The 18,242-nt window shown below is 34.6% G+C and overlaps 1 protein-coding gene and 1 pseudogene across 2 annotated transcripts in view; one reads left to right on the top strand and one right to left on the bottom strand.

Moving 5' to 3' along the window:
- SENP7 (SUMO1/sentrin specific peptidase 7) overlaps positions 1-18,242 on the bottom strand; it is a 200,810-nt gene that overhangs the window by 16,455 nt on the left and 166,113 nt on the right. For both annotated transcript variants that reach the window (XM_011999888.1, XM_011999889.1), the window contains 5 exons: positions 11,571-11,604; positions 8,115-8,294; positions 4,289-4,557; positions 2,242-2,375; positions 683-799 (listed from right to left, as the gene is read on the bottom strand). In XM_011999888.1, the coding sequence (XP_011855278.1) occupies positions 683-799; positions 2,242-2,375; positions 4,289-4,557; positions 8,115-8,294; positions 11,571-11,604 (734 nt within the window). The remainder of the gene's footprint in view (positions 1-682; positions 800-2,241; positions 2,376-4,288; positions 4,558-8,114; positions 8,295-11,570; positions 11,605-18,242) is intronic.
- Positions 17,321-18,242, top strand: part of LOC105553776 — a 1,645-nt pseudogene continuing 723 nt past the window's right edge.

The raw sequence follows: 18,242 nt of genomic DNA, 5'->3' as shown, positions 1-18,242 counted from the left end.
GGGGGGTAGAAATTAAGTGATATGGATTCTTAAAATGATAGCTAACTCTCAGAGTGCTTAAGGGAGGCCAAGGCGGGCAGATCACCTGAGGTCAGAAGTTGAAGAGCAGCCCGGCCAACATGAAACCCCATCTCTACTGAAAGCACAAACATTAGCCAGGCGTGGTGGCGGGCACCTGTAATCCCAGCTACTCAGGAGGCTGAGGCAGGAAAATAGCTTGAACCCAGGAGGTGGAGGTTGCAGTGTGCCGAGACTGTGCCACTGCACTCCAGCCTGGGTGACAAGAGTGAGACTCCGTCTCAAAAAAAAAAAAAAAGATACAACAGATATCTAAATAGAGCTGCTTTTTTTTAATTCCCAAAATGATTTGTAATTTGTAAGTAACTTCTTTCACCACCATAATGCAATAGTTAAAGAAATGTATATCAAAAACTAACAAAAGCTAAAGAAAAAAAAAACAAAAATGTAGCAACTCTTCTTAACTGTATAGCATCCACAGTAAGTAAAGCAATGAAACTGAATTAGTCAATTCTAGAAAACCTTGGTAAGCAAAAATTTTCCAAATCTGAAATCTTGGCAGGTTACTTTTAACAGGATTTAAAATAATTCAGAGATAAAAACATTTATTTTAAGTTTCTCAGTGAAATCTGTAAAACATAGGATCATTTATCATTGTACTTACTTAAGGTAAAAATCAATGATTACATCATTAAGAAACTCTCCTTCTTCTAAACACTCCAGATCTTCATTAGTTACTCCTAATCCCCCCTTAGTAGGTGGTGGAGGATATACAATCAACCTTAAAAGTAAAAATAAAGTTAAAGTATATTGATGTTGAATATCCTATTATCTAAGAGATTTCTTATATGAAACAATAACTGGGCAGTGGTATTCTGTAACTCAAATCTGTCGGGTAAAAAACATTTGACCTGGCATAAACAATGATATTTTCCTTCCTTTATCCTCACAAGCTACTAATGGTACTCCCATTGAGTATTATCTTTTCTTTTCCAATACTTTCCATGTGGGCTATTCTCAATAGGCTACTATCTCAATTAGTCTCTAATCAATAGGTTTTATCTCACAATCAGTTATATCATTGAAGATGCTTCTCTTCTTCATAATTTTTAACTTTCAATAAACTGATACAATAAATATAGCTTTTCCTTTCTCCATTTTCTAAGTTTGAATCCTCAAGACTAGTTCACTTCCTTTCAGAAAAGCTAGCAGTCAAAAATTGTGCGCTGCTCCTGGTGGCTAAGCTATACCAGCAGCAGGGCAAAAAAGAAGTAACATGGGAGCTGAGGAGGAAGTCTCCCCATAACAAAGTGCCTGCCACATACAACTTAAGACACTATAAAGGAAACAAACAATTTAATCACAACCAGAAAGTAGTGGAGAAGAGATGACAACTAACTAGTCATCCTTCTGCTGGCATTCTCTCTTAAAGCTTAGAAATAAGACCAGTTGCGAATTCCTGGCTATAATCTTGGAATAGGTAGAGCAATACTCAATGAAAAATGTAGTCAGTAATGAAGGTATAATATGTACTTCTTGCACCAGAAAGGTTCAGAATGGTAAGAGTTATCCACATTGATTTAATCTTAGTACCATGGCACCTAAATCAAAAAAGAAAATGTAAATTTAAAGTGCTAATATGATAGTTTCTATTTTACTGGCTATTTTCCTATCCTAGTCTTTCTTTCAAGTGTCTTTCTTCAAAACAAAGAAATAGAATCACATGGAGGTATAGAAATCACCGTCAAATGCACAGACTCCATATTCTGTCTTAGCACCATGAGAAGACATGGATGAAATATGAACAAAGAAGCAATTTCCGAAAGAGAACTTGTAACAAACTCCAAAGTACCTTAAATTGAAGCATATTTTAGTAAGCAATTTCATTTTCCCTATCATATATTCAGATAAGGAATGTAGAATTTTTTAAATCATACATTGCTATTCAAATATTTTTAATAAACACTTTAATCTTACCAAATACGACACTTTGGCTGCCATTTATGTCTTACTGACATAAAAGTAAGTAAAATGGCACCTATTGTTTTCTTAATACATTTTTTAACTTCCTCTTAATTTCTTTTTAAAAACCCCTATTTCCATTACTATCAGCATGAAAGTAAAACTTAAAACATTTCAAAAGTTAAACTACTGAAAAGCAGCAACACGAATAAAAACTACTAATATGCCCATCTATTACAAACATGCTATGACAGGACATACTTCTGAACAGGTCCAGTGTGCCTGACTTCTCGCCATTCTTCATCTGGATTAGATGTAATAGAAAGGGAGTAGCAACCACTACTTTGCTTCTGCAGGAAGGTGTAAGTAGGCTTGGCTGCATCTGTGTTTGAGGGCTGGCAGAAAGTGGCAAGGAAAATGGTCTCAAACATCGTAACTTTCAAAAGAACAAAGTCAAAACAAAGACTTCTCTTACAAGTCTACTGTAAGAGAAAATGTGACTTTAAAAATCCCTATGAGTCATATCTATACTTTTAGATTTTCTATAGATATAACCAAACTAAAATAATACTTGTGATGAAAAGATATTGTATAAACAATGGTCAAAGATTAACTTGAAGTACTGTTTACAGATATGGACTACAGAATTAAAGAAGAATATAACAATTTTGCAGTTCAAAATGACCAAAAAATGTAATGAATATGAGGAAATAAAATTTAAAAGAAGCTACATTTATAATAATGTAATTCCATTAAATGGAAAATATATAAATATATACAATATAATTAGGATGCAAAATGTTGACATTATACATAGAGATGAAGTCTTATACTTTAACACTAATGTGGCTTTCTAAAGGCCTTTTGAATAAAAGATTAGCCTCTGGCCAAACCCGCGTATGTGCATGCATGTGCACAGGTGTGTAGATGAGTATGCCATAGCTTCTTAATAAATTCTTTTCTTTCTAGAACTATTTAGCAGAGATATACAAGCTACATGTATATTACCAACCGCCTATAAAAATAAACATAGCATTTTAAAACTTACTATTGTTTTCAAGATAAGTTTAGCCTTACAAAAGAGTTGAAAGAAATCAACCTTGCCCAAATTCCCCTAATCTTATCATATACAACCATAATACAATGACCAAAACTAAAAAATTAACACTGGCATAATAGTATTAACTAAACTACAGATTTCATTTTGATTTCACTTTTCCATTAACATCCTTTTTCTGTTACAGGATCCTACAATTCCTTAGTCTTTTCTTGTTTTTCCTGACCTTGATACTTTTTTTTTTTTAGACAGAGTCTCGCTCTGTCATCAGGCTGGAGTGCAGTGGCACAATCTCGCTCACTGCAACCTCCACCTCCTGGGTTCAAGCGATTCTCCTGCCTCAGCCCTCCCAGTTGCTGAGGTTATAGGCGCGTGCCACCACACCCAGCTAATTTTTGAATTTTTAGTAGAGACAGGGTTTCACCATGTTGGCCAGGATGGTCTTGATCTCTTGATGTCGTGATCCACCCGCCTCGGCCTCCCAAAGTGCTGGGACTACAGGTGTAAGCCACTGCATCCGGCCGACCTTGATACTTCTAAAGAGTACTGGTCAATTATTTTGTAACTGGATTTGTCTCATTTTTCTCTACTGAGATTACATATTATTGGAAAGAATACCGCAGAAGTGATGTGGTACTTCTCAGTGCATGATATGAAGGGGTGTGTTATGTCAATATGTCTTATTATTGGTGATGTCCATTTTGATAACTTGGTTAAAGTGATGTCTACAAGGTTTCTCCACTGCAAAGTTACTACTTTTCTTTTCATAATTAATACATATTTTATGCTAGAGACTTTGAGATTATGCATATATTTTGTTTCTACTTAAATTTTTACTCATTAAATTTAGCAACTGTCAGTGGACTTTGACTGCAATAATCACAAACAAGTGTTCTACTGGTGGTTTTATATTTCCCTTATTCCTTTTCATTTATTAATTGGATTTTTTCTAAGATATAATTGTCCCGTAGCCACTGTGTATTATTTATTCATTCATTTACTAACTCAGCTATTTATATAAATACAGATGCATATTTATTTTTTATTTGGTTATAATCCCATGCTGTCCTTACTGATTTTGTTTAACAAATTGTTCCAGCATTGGCAACGGGAGCTCTTTTGGGTTGGTTCCTGTGCCCTTTTCACAAAATTTAGCATTTGAAAGCAGCCTTATATCAATGCATAAATATCAATGAATAAACCCTTCTCAACCTCCCCCTTCTCTGCCGATTATATTAATGACATGCTAACCTGAGATACTGATTTCAGCTTCATTTCTTCAGCAACAGCAACACCAGCAGGGAAAGAATAAGTTGAAGCACAGTAATAATGAATAAAAGAACTTTCTTTTGAAGAGAGGTTCTGAAACAAAGGAAATGCCTGAACCCAAGACAATGGATAAGAAAGTTCTAATTCTCCACTGATTATACTTATTTCCGTCATAATATCTTTCAGCTTCAATTCTTCTCTTTGTGAAACAGGATTGTGTAGTTCAAGGAAAATGAATTCACTAGATTTTGCTACAAAAGGAAAAAATAATTTGTATTAATAGTATTATTTTTCAAGAGGATTATAATAAAAGTAATTTAATTATTAATAATAGTAAGGTTGGAATATAACCCCAAGTATTTTGTATTTTAGGTAATAATCAAGGCAAATTAATATCCCAAAAGCAGGCCATTAGTAATCCAGAATCAAAACTCACAATTGGTGGACTCTTGTTCTACTGCACTAAAATGTCACAATAGTACTGATTGCTATACCTGCAGTGCCTGACATTTAGTAATAGTAAACATTTGTTAATGTATGAATGAATAAATGAATGAATATTATTTTTCTCTAGCCTCCTTTATGAATCAATTCTATCAACTAGAAAAGTATTCCAATTAAACACCTCCTACATTTTCTCCTCAGTCATTTCAATGGTGACCTCAAAAGACATTCTCTACCCAGATAATGCTTATAAATGGCTGTTTCTATTTTCCCCACCTTCTCTGCTACTTAATCATGAATTTTCCTACTACAAGTAATTAGGACAGGAAAATAACAAATTTGAAAGTTATAAAATTTAGTTCACTACTTAACATCTTTGCTGTGCAGGAGAGTAGGAAAAGGTAGAGGGATCAAACAGGTAAGAACCTACCTTACTAAATTTGATTGATGTAGTTCTAAACCCAACTCCTTTAGGAGTTTGAGACTAAACAAAGTTGAAAAATATCTCAAGATGTATATATATTATGTAGATAAGTGTTATAGGTGCATATGGGAAAGTATTCAACTGAATCTTAAAGGAATAATATATACATAAGTAAAGTGAATTTCACTTTTTAGGAACTAAAGAAAAGACTGAAGGCAAAGACTTTCATATTTTATTTAACTTTGCTGCTAATTCTGTCAGAGTTCATTATGATCAAGGGCAAGAAACTCATAAGAAAGGTAGTTGGCCAGGCACGGTGGCTCACACTTATAATATTAAAACTTTGGGAGGCCAAGGCAGGAGGCGAGCTTGAAGCCAGGAGTTTGAGACCAGCCTGAGGAACATATCAAGAGCCCATCCTTGGAAAAAGAGAAAGAAAAAAAAAAAAGGAGAAGAAAGAAAGAATTTGGGCTTATTTCTGGGTTCTCTATTCTGTTTCATTGGTCTATTTGCCTATTTTTATACCAGTATCACACTGTTTTGGTGATCATGGCCTTATAGTATAGTTTGAAATCAGGTAATCTGATGCCTCCAGATTTGTTCTTTTTGCTTTGTCTTGCTTTGGCTATGCAAGCTCTTTTTTGGTTCTATATGAATTTGAGGACTTTTTTTTCTAGTTCTGTGAAGTATGATGGTGGTATTTTGATGGGAATTGCACTGAATTTGTAGATTGCTTTTGGCAGTATGGTCATTTTCACAATATTGATTCTACCCATCCATGAGCATGGGATGTGTTTCCATTTGTTTGTGTTGTCTATGATTTCTTTCAGCAGTGTTTTGTAGTTTGCCTTGTAGAAGTAAGCTATATTCCTCCTTGGCTAGCTGTATTCCTAAGTATTTTATTTTTATTTTTTGCAGCTGTTGTAAAATGGGTTGAGTTCTTGATTTGATTCTCAACTTGGTGGCTGTTGGTATATAGCAGAGCTACTGATTTGTGTACATTAATTCTGTATCCTGAAATAGTGACAGTTTGACTTCCCCTTTACAGATTTGAATGCTCCAACAAAGCAAACAAAAACAAAGTGGGTAAAGGACACCTTACTTGACAAATGGTGCCGGGTAATTGGCAAGCCACACGTAGGAGAATGAAACTAGAGCCTCATCTCTCACCTTATACAAAAATCAACTCAAAATGGATCAAAGACTTAAATCTAAGACATGGAACTATAAAAACTCTAGAAGATAACATTGGAAAAACCCTTCTAGACATTGGCTTAGGCAAAGATTTCATGACCAAGAACCCAAAAGCAAATGCATAAATAGGTGGGACTTAACTAAAGAGCTTTTGCATGGCAAAAAGAACAGTCAGCAGAGTAAACAGACAACCCACAGAGTGGGAAAAAATGTTCACAATCTATACATCCAACAAAGGACTAATATTCAGAATCTACAAGGAACTCAAACAAATTAGCAAGAAAAAAACAAACCCATCAAAAAGTGGGCTAAGGACATGAATAGACAATTCTCAAAAGAAGACACACAAATGGCTAATAAACATGAAAAAATGCTCAACATCACTAATGATCAGAGAAATGCAAATCAAAACCACAATGCAATACCACCTTACTCCCACAAGAATGGTCATTATCAAAGAATGAAAAAAATAATAGAAGTTAGTGTGGATACAGTGAAAAGGGAACACTTTTACACTGCTGGTGGGAATGTAAACTAGTACACCCACTATGGAAGAGGGTGGAGACTCCTTAAAGAACTAAAAGTAGAACTACTATTTGATCCAGCAATCCCACTACTGGGTTTCTACCCAGAGGAAAGGAAGTCAATATACAAAAAAGATACTTGCACACACGTTTATAGCAGCACAATTTACAAGTGCAAAAATGTGGAACCAGCCCAAATGCCCATTGATCAATGAGTGGACAAAGAAACTGTGGTACTTATATATGATGGGATACTACTCGGCCATAAAAAGGAATGAATTAATGGCATTCACTGCAACCTGGATAGGACTGGAGACTATTATTCTAAGTGAAATAACTCAGGAATGGAAAACCAATCAGCCCATGTTCTCACTCATAAGTGGGAGCTAAGCTATGACGATGCAAAGGCATAAAAATGATACAATAGGCTTTGGGGACTCAGGGGGAAAGGGTGGGAAGGGGGTGAGGGATAAAAGACTACAAACTAGGTTCAGTGTATACTGTTCAGGTTATGGGTGTACTAATATCTCACAAATTACCACTAAAGAACTTATGTAATCAAATACCACCTGTTTCCCAAAAACCTATGGAAATAAAAAAAATTTTTTTAAATAAAAGATTTCAATCCTTTTTAAAAAAAGGAGGAGGAGGGAGGGAAATGAGGAAGGAGGGAGGGAGGAGGGAGGGAGAGAGGAAGGAGGAGGAAGAAAGAAGGAAGAAAGAAGAACAGAAATTGCCAGGCATGGTGCTGCACCCCTGTAGTCCCGGCTACTTGGGAGGCTAAGGTGGGAGGATCACATGAGCCCAAGAGTTTGAGGTCATGGGGAGCTATGAACATACCACTGCACTGTAGCCCAGGCAACAGAGTAAGACTGTCTCAGATGAAAAGTAAAGAAGGAAGGAAGGTAGTCAAAGATGACAAATGATTAAAAGATAAGGCATTCCTTTTTTAAGAACTTACAATTTTCAAGGTAAACAATATTTAAGATTTTTTAAGCTATTCTTTTTATTTTAGATGAGAATTTCAATTGGTTGAATACAACTATAAGGAGAAATTACGTGAATTAAATAATCTATCCTAAAATTAAGAAACAAAATTATTTTAACTAAATAAAATCAATTTCAATTCACTGAAATAACATTCTATTAAATTACTTTAGAAAAAACTATTTATAGGACAATTTCAAGTTATCCTGAAATTTAGAAATCATTTTATACTCACATTGCTGGCTTAATACAGAGTGTTCTAATTGGGTCTGAATCTCTTGAAGATAACCCGAAGAGACCCAGAAGAAAAGAATAGCATGACTCCTTTTACTGTGATTATCATCCTTACTTTTCCATAACCCAAACCGCTTTAAATGTGTGGTATCCACTAGCAATGAAATCTCATTCAGCGACACTGAAAGAAATAAAAGATAGTAATTTTAAAAATTAATCCATTTAAGAATATACTACTTAAACATTATATGACACTTGTTAATATATTACATTTTTTAAAAAAGAATTATATAGAAGTTTTTTCAAAAATATATTTCCAGTGCACTTTGCTAACCTTAGCTAAAATGCCCCAAGCAGTGTTATTAAGGTAAAAAAAAATCATGTTACAATTAGGAAGGGCTAAATAATTATTAAATGACAATTAGAGATTTAGTCCCTCACACTACATGATTTCAGTTATAACCAGAGAGGGAAAATTTGAGATTAAATATTCATAGCATAAAAACTGTCTGGAGAGAATGCTCTCTAAGAATTCTGATAATCATTAGCAAAAAGGAAAAAAAAAAAAAGTCCATCAATGCAGAAAACTAAGCACAGCATAACTCAGAAAATTATGTATTTCCAGCCTTTCTATATTGGTCAATACTACATAAACCAAGATTACAAGTGCCATCATAGGCCAATTTCTGCCCATCTTTCTTCTCCTAAGGCATTTGCATTCCACTATACAGACGAGCCACTATCAAAAGAGTCTCAAGAAAATTAAGAGGTTCTGAATGGTCTAAGGAGACATTTCTTTTAAAATTCCTCCAGGTCTTATTTCTCGAAACTTCTAGATGATCATTCTAAATTTAGTCTTTCTCCCTGTTAGGGAGCTAAAGGAATTTCCTCTGAGGACTTTTACTCTTTAATTCAAAGAAACATAAAAAAAAAAAAAAAGATTTAAAGAAGTCCTGAAGGTCACCTAGTTCAACTGCAAGACAGCAAGCAACTGAACTGGAATATAAATATCAGTTAAGCATAAACCCAAGATGGGCACCTAGTTGAAACAAACCTCTTAGTATTCCTCCCAGCATTATTTCCTGGAACTTTGCTACTCAAAGAGTAGTCTAAGCTGAGCTTGTGACATTAGTATCAGCATCATCTGGAAGACTGTTAGAAATGCAGAGTATCAGGCCCCACCTTACATCTACTGAATCAGCAGATCTCAGTTTTACAGCCCACTCCAACCCCGTGATTCATATGAACATATTTTAATATGAAAATCTTTCCATGATGAGTATTTACCAGTCATCTTAATGTTCCCAAGCCAGTCATTCTATTCTTCATACTGTAACGCTTCCATTCTGAAAACTGTCAGTAAAAACTGGCAGCAAAGCTTAAATCAAAACCAGGATGAGAGCCCTCAGAATACTACTCAGCATTTCTTTCTCATGAAGCTCACAGCCCCACAGGTACATTTGATACTATTTCTGTGAAATCTACACAACTATTACTAATCTAATTGCTCTTAGTGTTTAGAATGAAAGCTAAATTTTCTTTAGAAAGACAACTTTAAAAGATTATCTTTTAAAAAAAGGAATTTAACACCATCATGAGAAAAATGTATACCTCATTACCAAGTCTGCCCCAATATATGGTTTATTCTGTTACAGGTGTATAGCAGATACTGAAAGTGGGAGTTGCCTACCTACTTTTCCATTTCTTCTTCTTCCTCAGTAACGAACCCTAATTTTCAAGATACACAGTTTGGAAAACTCTACTTCCTAGCTTCCTTTACAAATGGGTGTGTGGTCATGACTAGCTGGCTAATAAAATGTAAGCAGAAAAGGTTATGTAGCATGGACATCCAAGAAGTCTCCTTAAAAGGGCTAGAGATTGGTAGCATGTGCTCCGTTTACGGTTTTCCCCTTCCTACTGCTTTCTGTCTAAAATACCAACACGATGATGGAGTACGGGCTACAATAATGGCCATGAGACAAACTTGAGGATGCAAGTCATGTGTCAGGAATGACAGAATAGAAAAATGCAACTCATGTGTCAGGGTCATGTGCCCCCCGATGATGAAGGAAACGTCACATCAGTTCAGATTACTTCTGGATTTCTTCTATGTGAAGCAAAAATAAAATATTTTCTTTATGCCATTGTTACTAACAGCCAAACATAATTAAGACCTAATATAAATATGGATAAATCAATTTTTTCTGCAGCCGCATAGAAAAAGAGGAAACATTTAGACCGTCAGGTTCCCACCTACAAAAACCTTTTATACATATGCTTTGTTTTAAAAAGATTTATGGGAACTTGGACAGGAGTTGAGGAAGAAGACCAATATTTTCTTCTTCCATTATAAAATTATAAACCTATTACCACTGAAGAGAGTATTTTTCCACAATTTACAATAAAATTTGTCTTTTAAAAATTATATGCAATAGAAAAGTTATAAAACAAGAAAGCAATATTATAAATATTAACTATGAAAATCTAAAATATCATTTTTGATGTTTGTATCACAAGAATTTGAGAGGTAGCTCTCTCTGTTACCCAGGCCTTTAACTATAAATTGTAGTGCTATCTTTTCTGAAATTATTATCCCCTTTTAAAATCATATGACTTTTTTTGTATCTTCTACAGAACAAATATTACATTATTCCTTAATAATTTATTGGTATTTCCTAGTTAGGACTATCAATATACTTATTCTGTGCCTTTTATATTCTTAATAATTAAGATATAGTAAGCAATCAAATTATTAGAACAATTATCATAACACAGTTTTGGATTCTGTACATAAAGTATCTGTGGAATCCAACTAAATCCAACTAATCCAACTAAAGCTACTCTGATAGCATCTCCAATCATGCAACAGAAGCCTCCTCTTCTCTAATTCCTATCTGTGCCGTTTGTGTGTTTTTCTTCCTTGTTCTTTTTATAATTCATTATATAAAAGGATTATCCTCTATTGTTTACTGGTTTTCTTAGTGTCATAATTTATTCTGAAAGGTTTTCAGTTGGGAAGAGAATGAGAAAATGGTGTGAGTCTCTATAAGTTACAGGTACATTTTCCAGTCTACTTTCCCTTACTCAGATATGCAATTGTATAAAATTCTCTTGCCCTGTATGCAAAAATATTTTACATGTTTGTGTGCAATATTAAACATTTTCCTTATGCTTCTTTTCTTATAGTTACTGTTACCCATTTTTATATATACCAAAATATTCTTGTTATCTATCAAAACTGTATTTCTGTTAATCCCAAGAAATCACCATGAATCCTTTAATATTGTTTGATTTACAGTCATAGCATACTATTTTCAGAGCAAGTTTATTATAAAACATTTTTACTCCATTTGGAATTGCTAAAAAATATTAAGGTAAAAAAATATTAAACTTAGTTTTACTTAAATTTATACTAAGAACTATAGTAAAAAGACAAGGTCATAAGAGAATAACTTACCTTGAAATGGGATCTTAATATATTTTTTTGTGATCTGAAGAAAAAATTAAAAGGCAAACAATGAATGATCACTCAAAATGTGTTACTATTCAAATTAATTTTTTTTTTCAAATCACAAGTACATATTCAAAGTCTACACTGTAAGTGTTCAAGCCTTTTTATCAATAAGCCAATAAAATATTTCATTACAAAGACTTAGTTTTATGGAAGTTTTAAGAACCCCATGTACTTTAATTCTCAATATGCTAATTTACAAAAACCAGTAAGACTAATAAATATATTTTTCAAAATATTTTCTGAAAATGTAAACACTAAAATAAAGCCCAGAAGAAACTACCAAGAGACCTCTAAGTAGCAGTGACTCTGGTAAATATAAATATTCCATAAAACAGAGTTTGATTTTTGGCTTTGCTGACTCAGCAGCTGATGATGATTCCTTTGGTGATGAACTCACACTAACCAAACTCACAAGAAACTGCTAAACAAACCAAAACGCCAACATATTATATTATTTATAACGAGAAATTAAAATTGTCCAAAGGCTTGTGTCCCACCTGATGTGAGCATTCTGTTTCTGTACCAAAACTATCAATTATAATTTTAAAAGCTGCTTTTACCACATAAAAGCAGAACTAGAAAAATCAGTTGTTTAACATGAAATGGCTACAAAAGTCATAGATCCAACTTCATTCACAACAGTGATCCACCTGTCAAAATGGTAACGTAAATTAAGTCCCTAAGCCAGAACACCCTCTTTCCTGGATGACTTTTACGTGGGCACCACCACCGTCCACATTCCTAGCATTCATCTTTCTTTGTTTCATGTTATGAGTTCTCTTCCAACTGAGGTCCTTGCTCTTTCTACTCCTTCTGTCCCAGGACACTTATTTTCTCTAGGTACCTTTTGTAGGTATCTGACTTCCTTAAGAGTTGCTTTTATAATAGCGTTGTGGAGCACCTAGCCAAATCTTCCATGTACTATCTAAAACAGACTTCTGCTTTTTTGTTTTTCCATTAATGTCAAATGAATTTGTACCTATTTATTTATTCTTTGGTTAAGTTTTGTTGTTGTTCAATACACTTTGTTGATCAAATCAGGTATGGTCTGTGAGCACAAAACAAAATCAAAATGTTCTTGGTACGTGAGCTCCATATAAGTATCAAACAATGTTCAGTGAAACCACAGGTTTATTTTTACTCCATTTATTTTCCAATTTAAAAATTGTTTCATCTTGTACTTTCACAAATATAAAACCCTATATTTCATAAGGTAAGTCAGCCACTAAAACAAAATAGATCATAATTAGCTAAAAGCTGAGCTTGGAATTAAAATCCTGCCTCTGTTGTCTCTACCACTTACACAAGTAATAAGTATGTAAACTTAGGTAACTTACCGAACTTCTTCCAGCTTTAGTAAGACCCTTAATCAAGGGGAGCTGTTATCATTAGACACTAGCATCTGATCAAGAATGTTATATAATTTAATCAAAATCTAATTATTGTTACTTTCACATAACTGCCACCATATTTAATGTATACTGCCCCTTTCCAAACTCTTTCTGGCATATTTCACAGGGTCTTTAATCCTATAAAATATATCTTGGCAAACGTAAATCATTAGTACTAAAAAATAAACAGAAGCAGTATTTGTCTTTCAGAATTTGCACAGCCATGACTTCCAAATTATAAAGTAGAAGTCGTGCATCTGTATGTCCCCATCCGCTACTTACTACACTATTCTCTCACTTTTCCCCATCAAGTGCTCGGGAGCTATCAAACTTTTCTACTTGGCAAGGATCTGATATTCATTTATATCTCTGAATAATGACTAACAGGTTACCTCTGCAGAGTTAAAACCCTACTCCAAGCAGACTTAACTCCTGGATTTAAAAACAAGAAAAATTTTGTGGCAGTAAGGTAAACCTAGTTCTCTGAAATCATACCAACTTTGTTTAAACTTAAGAATAAAGCTAATAATAAAAGCTATTTTATAATTTCTTACAATAGCTAGTACAGTTATCTGAATATAGTATTACATAATTTCTCATACTAACAACAAAGATTTTTAAGAAAGACAATGTTTACATTTATTGCAGCATTTGCTACACTAAAAACAACAACTTAAGTGTCCAACTATAGGAACATGTCTCTAATTTATGTAATAATTTCCAGCCATAAGTATTTTTCTAATTCAGCTAAATTGTAACTACTGTGAGAGTGAGAACAGTGTCTCCAGTATCTACAATAATTCTAAGGTGGTCACTGAATGTATGGAGAATAAATGAATTTAATTATCTATATCTTTATCCACCAAAAAAGAAAAAAAAAAAGTTCTTTAATTTCTGTTACAGTGCATCCTGAACTGTCTGAAAAAGAATATACATAAAAACCTGAAATTTTTACCTTTTTCCCTTTTTTAGGTTATTCATTATACTTAAAAAAAAATTTAATTGCTTATGTTCTCTCCATCATAACGGTCTTAATTTTTGTAGAATTCTTCTCAGCTTTTGTTTGCATGCATATATTTACTTTGATTTACTAAATCACTTTCCCATAATTAAACATTTAAGTTTTTAATCTACGAAATGTTCCAGCAAACATAAATCAAATGTTTTAACTTTTATTTGAGGTTCAGGGTACATGTACAGGCCTGTTATACGTGTAAACCCGTGTCACAGGGGTTTGTTGTACAGGCTGTTTCGTAGCCCAGGTATTAAGCCTAGTACTCGATAGTTATTTTTTCTGCTCTTCTCCCTCCTCCCACCTTCAAGTAGGCTCCAGACTCTGTTACTCTCTTCTTTGTGTCCATGAGTTTTCATCATTTAGCTCCCACTTATAACTGAGAATATGCGGTATTTGGTTGTCTGTTCCTATGTTAGTTTGCTAAGGATAATGGCCTCCAGCTCTATCCACATTCCTGGAAAAGACATGATCTTATTCTTTTTTTAGCTGCATATATGCACTACATTTTCTTTATCCAATCTGTCACTGATAGGCACTTAGGTTGATTCCATGTGTTTCCTATTATGAATAGTGCTGCAATTCACATGCATATGTCTTTATGGTAGAATGACTTATATTTGTCTGGGCATAATACCAGTAATGGGATTGCTGGGTTGAATGGCAATTCTGTTTTTAGCTCTTTGAGGAATCGCCACATTACAGTCCACAATGATTGAACTAATTTGCACTCCCACCAACAACGTGTAAGTCCTCCCTTTTTTCTGCAACCTCACCATCATCTGTTATTGACTTTTTAACAATAGCCATTCTGACTGGTATGAGATGGTATTTCACTGTGGTTTTGATTCGGATTTCTCTAATGATCAATGATACTGAGCTTTTTTTCATCTGTTTCTTGGCCACATGTATATCTTTGGAAAAGTGTCTGCTCACGTCCCTTATCCATTTTTTCATAGGGTTGTTTTTTTACTGTAAATTTAATTTCCTTATAGATGCTAGATATTAGACCTTTGTCAGATGCCTACTTTGCAAATATTTCCTCCCATTCTGTAGGTTGTCTGTTTACTCTGTTGATAGTTTCTCCTTTTTTTCATTTTTTTATTACACTTTAAGTTCTAGGGTACATGTGCACAATGTGCAGGTTTGTTACATATGTATACATGTGCCATGATAGTCTCTTTTGCTGTGTAGAAGTTCTTTAGTTTAACTAGATCCCATTTGTCAATTTTTGTTTTTGTTGTGATTTTGACATCCTCGTCATGAAGTATTTGCCTGTGCCTATACTGAGAATGATATTGCCTAGGTTGTCTTCCAGGGTTTTTATAGTTTTGGGTTTTACATTTAAGTCTCTAATCCATCTTGAGCTGATTTTTGTGTATGGTATAAGGAAGGGGTCCAGCTTCAGTCTTTTGCATATGGCTAGCCAGTTATCTTAGCACCATTTGTTGAATAGTGAGTGCTTTCCCCATTGCTTGTTTTTGTCTGCTTTGCCAAAGATCAGATGGTCATAGGTGTGCAGCTTTATTTCCAGGCTCTATATTCTGTTCCATCGACCTATGTGTCTGTTTTTGTACCAGTACCATACTGTTTTGGCTACTGTAGCCCTATAGCATAGTTTGAAGTTGGGTAACATGATGTCTCCAGCTTTGTTCCTTTTGCTTAGGATTCCCTTGGCAATCAGGCCTCTTTTTTTGGTTCCATATGAATTTTAAAATAGTTTTTCATATTTCTATGAAGAATGTCATTGATAATTTGATAGGAATAGCCTGAATCTATAAACTGCTTTGGGCAGGATGGTCATTTCAATTATATTGATTTTTCCTATCCATGAACATAGAATGTTTCTCCATTGGCTTGTGTCATCTGATTTCTCTGAGCAGTGTTTTGCAGTTCTCATTGTAGAGCTCTCTCACCTCCCTGGTTAGCTGTATTCATAGGTATTTTATTCATTTTGTGGCAACTGTGAATGGGATTGTGTTCCTGATTTGGCTTTTGGCTTTGTTGCTGTTGGTGTATAGGAGTGCTAGTGATTTTTTTTTAATGTACTGAATTTTATTACATAAAAGTACAATTAGTAAAATAATATATTAATTTATTTGAATATACTTTTAACTATAATGAATCATTTATTCCTCTCACTACAATGTTGACAAGTATTACTCTGAACACCTACCTTATACAATACTTAACATAAGTTAACTACAAAGAGCCTCTCCACTTACATTTTCATCATGCATCTTACATTTTAATGTCCTTATTCTTTCATAGAACAGGTCATAAATAATGCCCAACTAACAAAAAAGAATCTCTAATATCTCTAATGTAGCAACAATTGATCACATGCTTTCACATGTAAATACAATAGGAATAAAATAACAGCATAAAGTAATTTGAAAGCTGTATTACATCATTACTCACTTTTCAAAAAAATTTTTTCAAGGAAACAAGTATACTTTCATTGTAATTACAATGCTTCAAAAAATCTACTCCCTTTAAAGTTATATACAAATAATTTATCTAACAACTTTAGTTGTAGGTTAGTTTTTATACTCAACACTCTGATTTAGTGTAATGTGTGAAGTGTCAGTACCTTAGTTATTCTACTTTAAATTCTTTGATATTTACATAGAATCAATTTTGAATTAAATATTTTTTCATATTTATTGCATCTGCAAAAATATTTTTTAGTATAAACTCTCTGGTGTTTTCTAAGCTGTAATTTTTGAAAAAAAAAAAAGTGTTTCCAAATTCATTACATTTGCAGGACTCTTCTCCAATATAAATTCCCTGATGTTGAACAAAGCTTGAGCAACTGCTTTAGGGTTTTCCTCTAGTACAAAATGTGTGCAATAAGATCTGTGATACAAGTAAAGGTACTACAACCCCCTTTATATTTGTAATGGTTGTCTTCAGAATAAATAATCTTCTTCACTTTAAAGGCTTATATTTTCTGAAAGAATTTTTGACAGTAATTGCACTTTTAATGCTTTTATTAACTATGAATCTTCTTTTTGTTTCTTTTTTTGAGACGGAGTTTTGCTCTGTCGCCCAGGCTGGAGTGCAACGGTGCGATCTCGACTCACTGCAACCTCCGCCTCCTGGGTTCAAGTGATTCTCCTGCCTCAGCATCCCGAGTAGCTGGGACAACAGGCATGCCCCACCACGCCCAGTCAATGCTTGCATTCTCAGTAGAGACAAGGTTTCACCATGTTGGCCAGGCGGGTCTCGAACTCCTGACCTCAGGTGATCCACCCACCTTGGCCTCCCAAAGTGCTGGGATTACAGGCATGAGCCACCTCGAGAAGTGGCATAGCCTGGACACTGCACAGTGGAATTTATGTAGGGATGTGATGTTAGAGAACTACAGAAACCTGTTCTTCCTTGGTATTGTTGTCTCTAAGCTAGACCTGATCACCTGTCTGGAGCAAAGGAAAAAACCTTTGACTACGAAGAGACATAAGACCATTGCCAAACCCCCAGTTACATGTTCTCATTTTGTCCAAGACCTTTGGCCAGAGAAGAGCATAAAAGATTCTTTCCAAAAAGTGATATTGAGAAGATATGAAAAATGTGGACATGACAATTTGCAGTTAAAAAAAAGGCTGTAAAAGTGTGGATGAGTTTACATAAGGTGCACAAAAGCGGTTATAATGGACTTAACCAATGTTTGACAACTACCTAGAGAAAAATATTTCAATGTGATAAGTATGTGAAAGTCTTTCATAAATTTTCAAATTCAAACAGATATAAGACAAGACACATTGGAGGGGGGGACTTTTAAATGTAAAGAATGTGACAAAGCTTTTAACCAGTCCTCAACCCTTACTACACATAAGAAAATTCATACTGGAGAGAAACGTTACAGATGTGAAGAATCTGGCAAAGCCTTTAAGCTGCCCTCTAACCTTACTACATGTAAGATAATTCATACTGGAGGCCGGGTGCGGTGGCTCATGCCTGTAATCCCAGCACTTTGGGAGGCTGAAGCAGGTGGATCACGAGGTCAGGAGATCGAGGCCATCCTGGCTAACACGGTGAAACCCCGTCTCTACTAAAAATAAAAAAAATCAGCTGGGCATGGTGTCGGGCGCCTGTAGTCCCAGCTACTCAGGCGGCTGAGGCAGGAGAATGGCGTGAACCCGGGAGGCGGAGCTTGCAGTGAGCCGAGACCGTACCACTGCACTCCAGCCTGGGCAACAGAGCAAGACT

This window comes from Mandrillus leucophaeus, unplaced genomic scaffold (genome assembly GCF_000951045.1).
Source record: "Mandrillus leucophaeus isolate KB7577 unplaced genomic scaffold, Mleu.le_1.0 Scaffold608, whole genome shotgun sequence".
NCBI lineage: Eukaryota > Metazoa > Chordata > Mammalia > Primates > Cercopithecidae > Mandrillus > Mandrillus leucophaeus.
The sequence above is the reverse complement of the archived record's forward strand: the minus strand, read 5'-3'. Positions and strand labels throughout refer to the sequence as shown.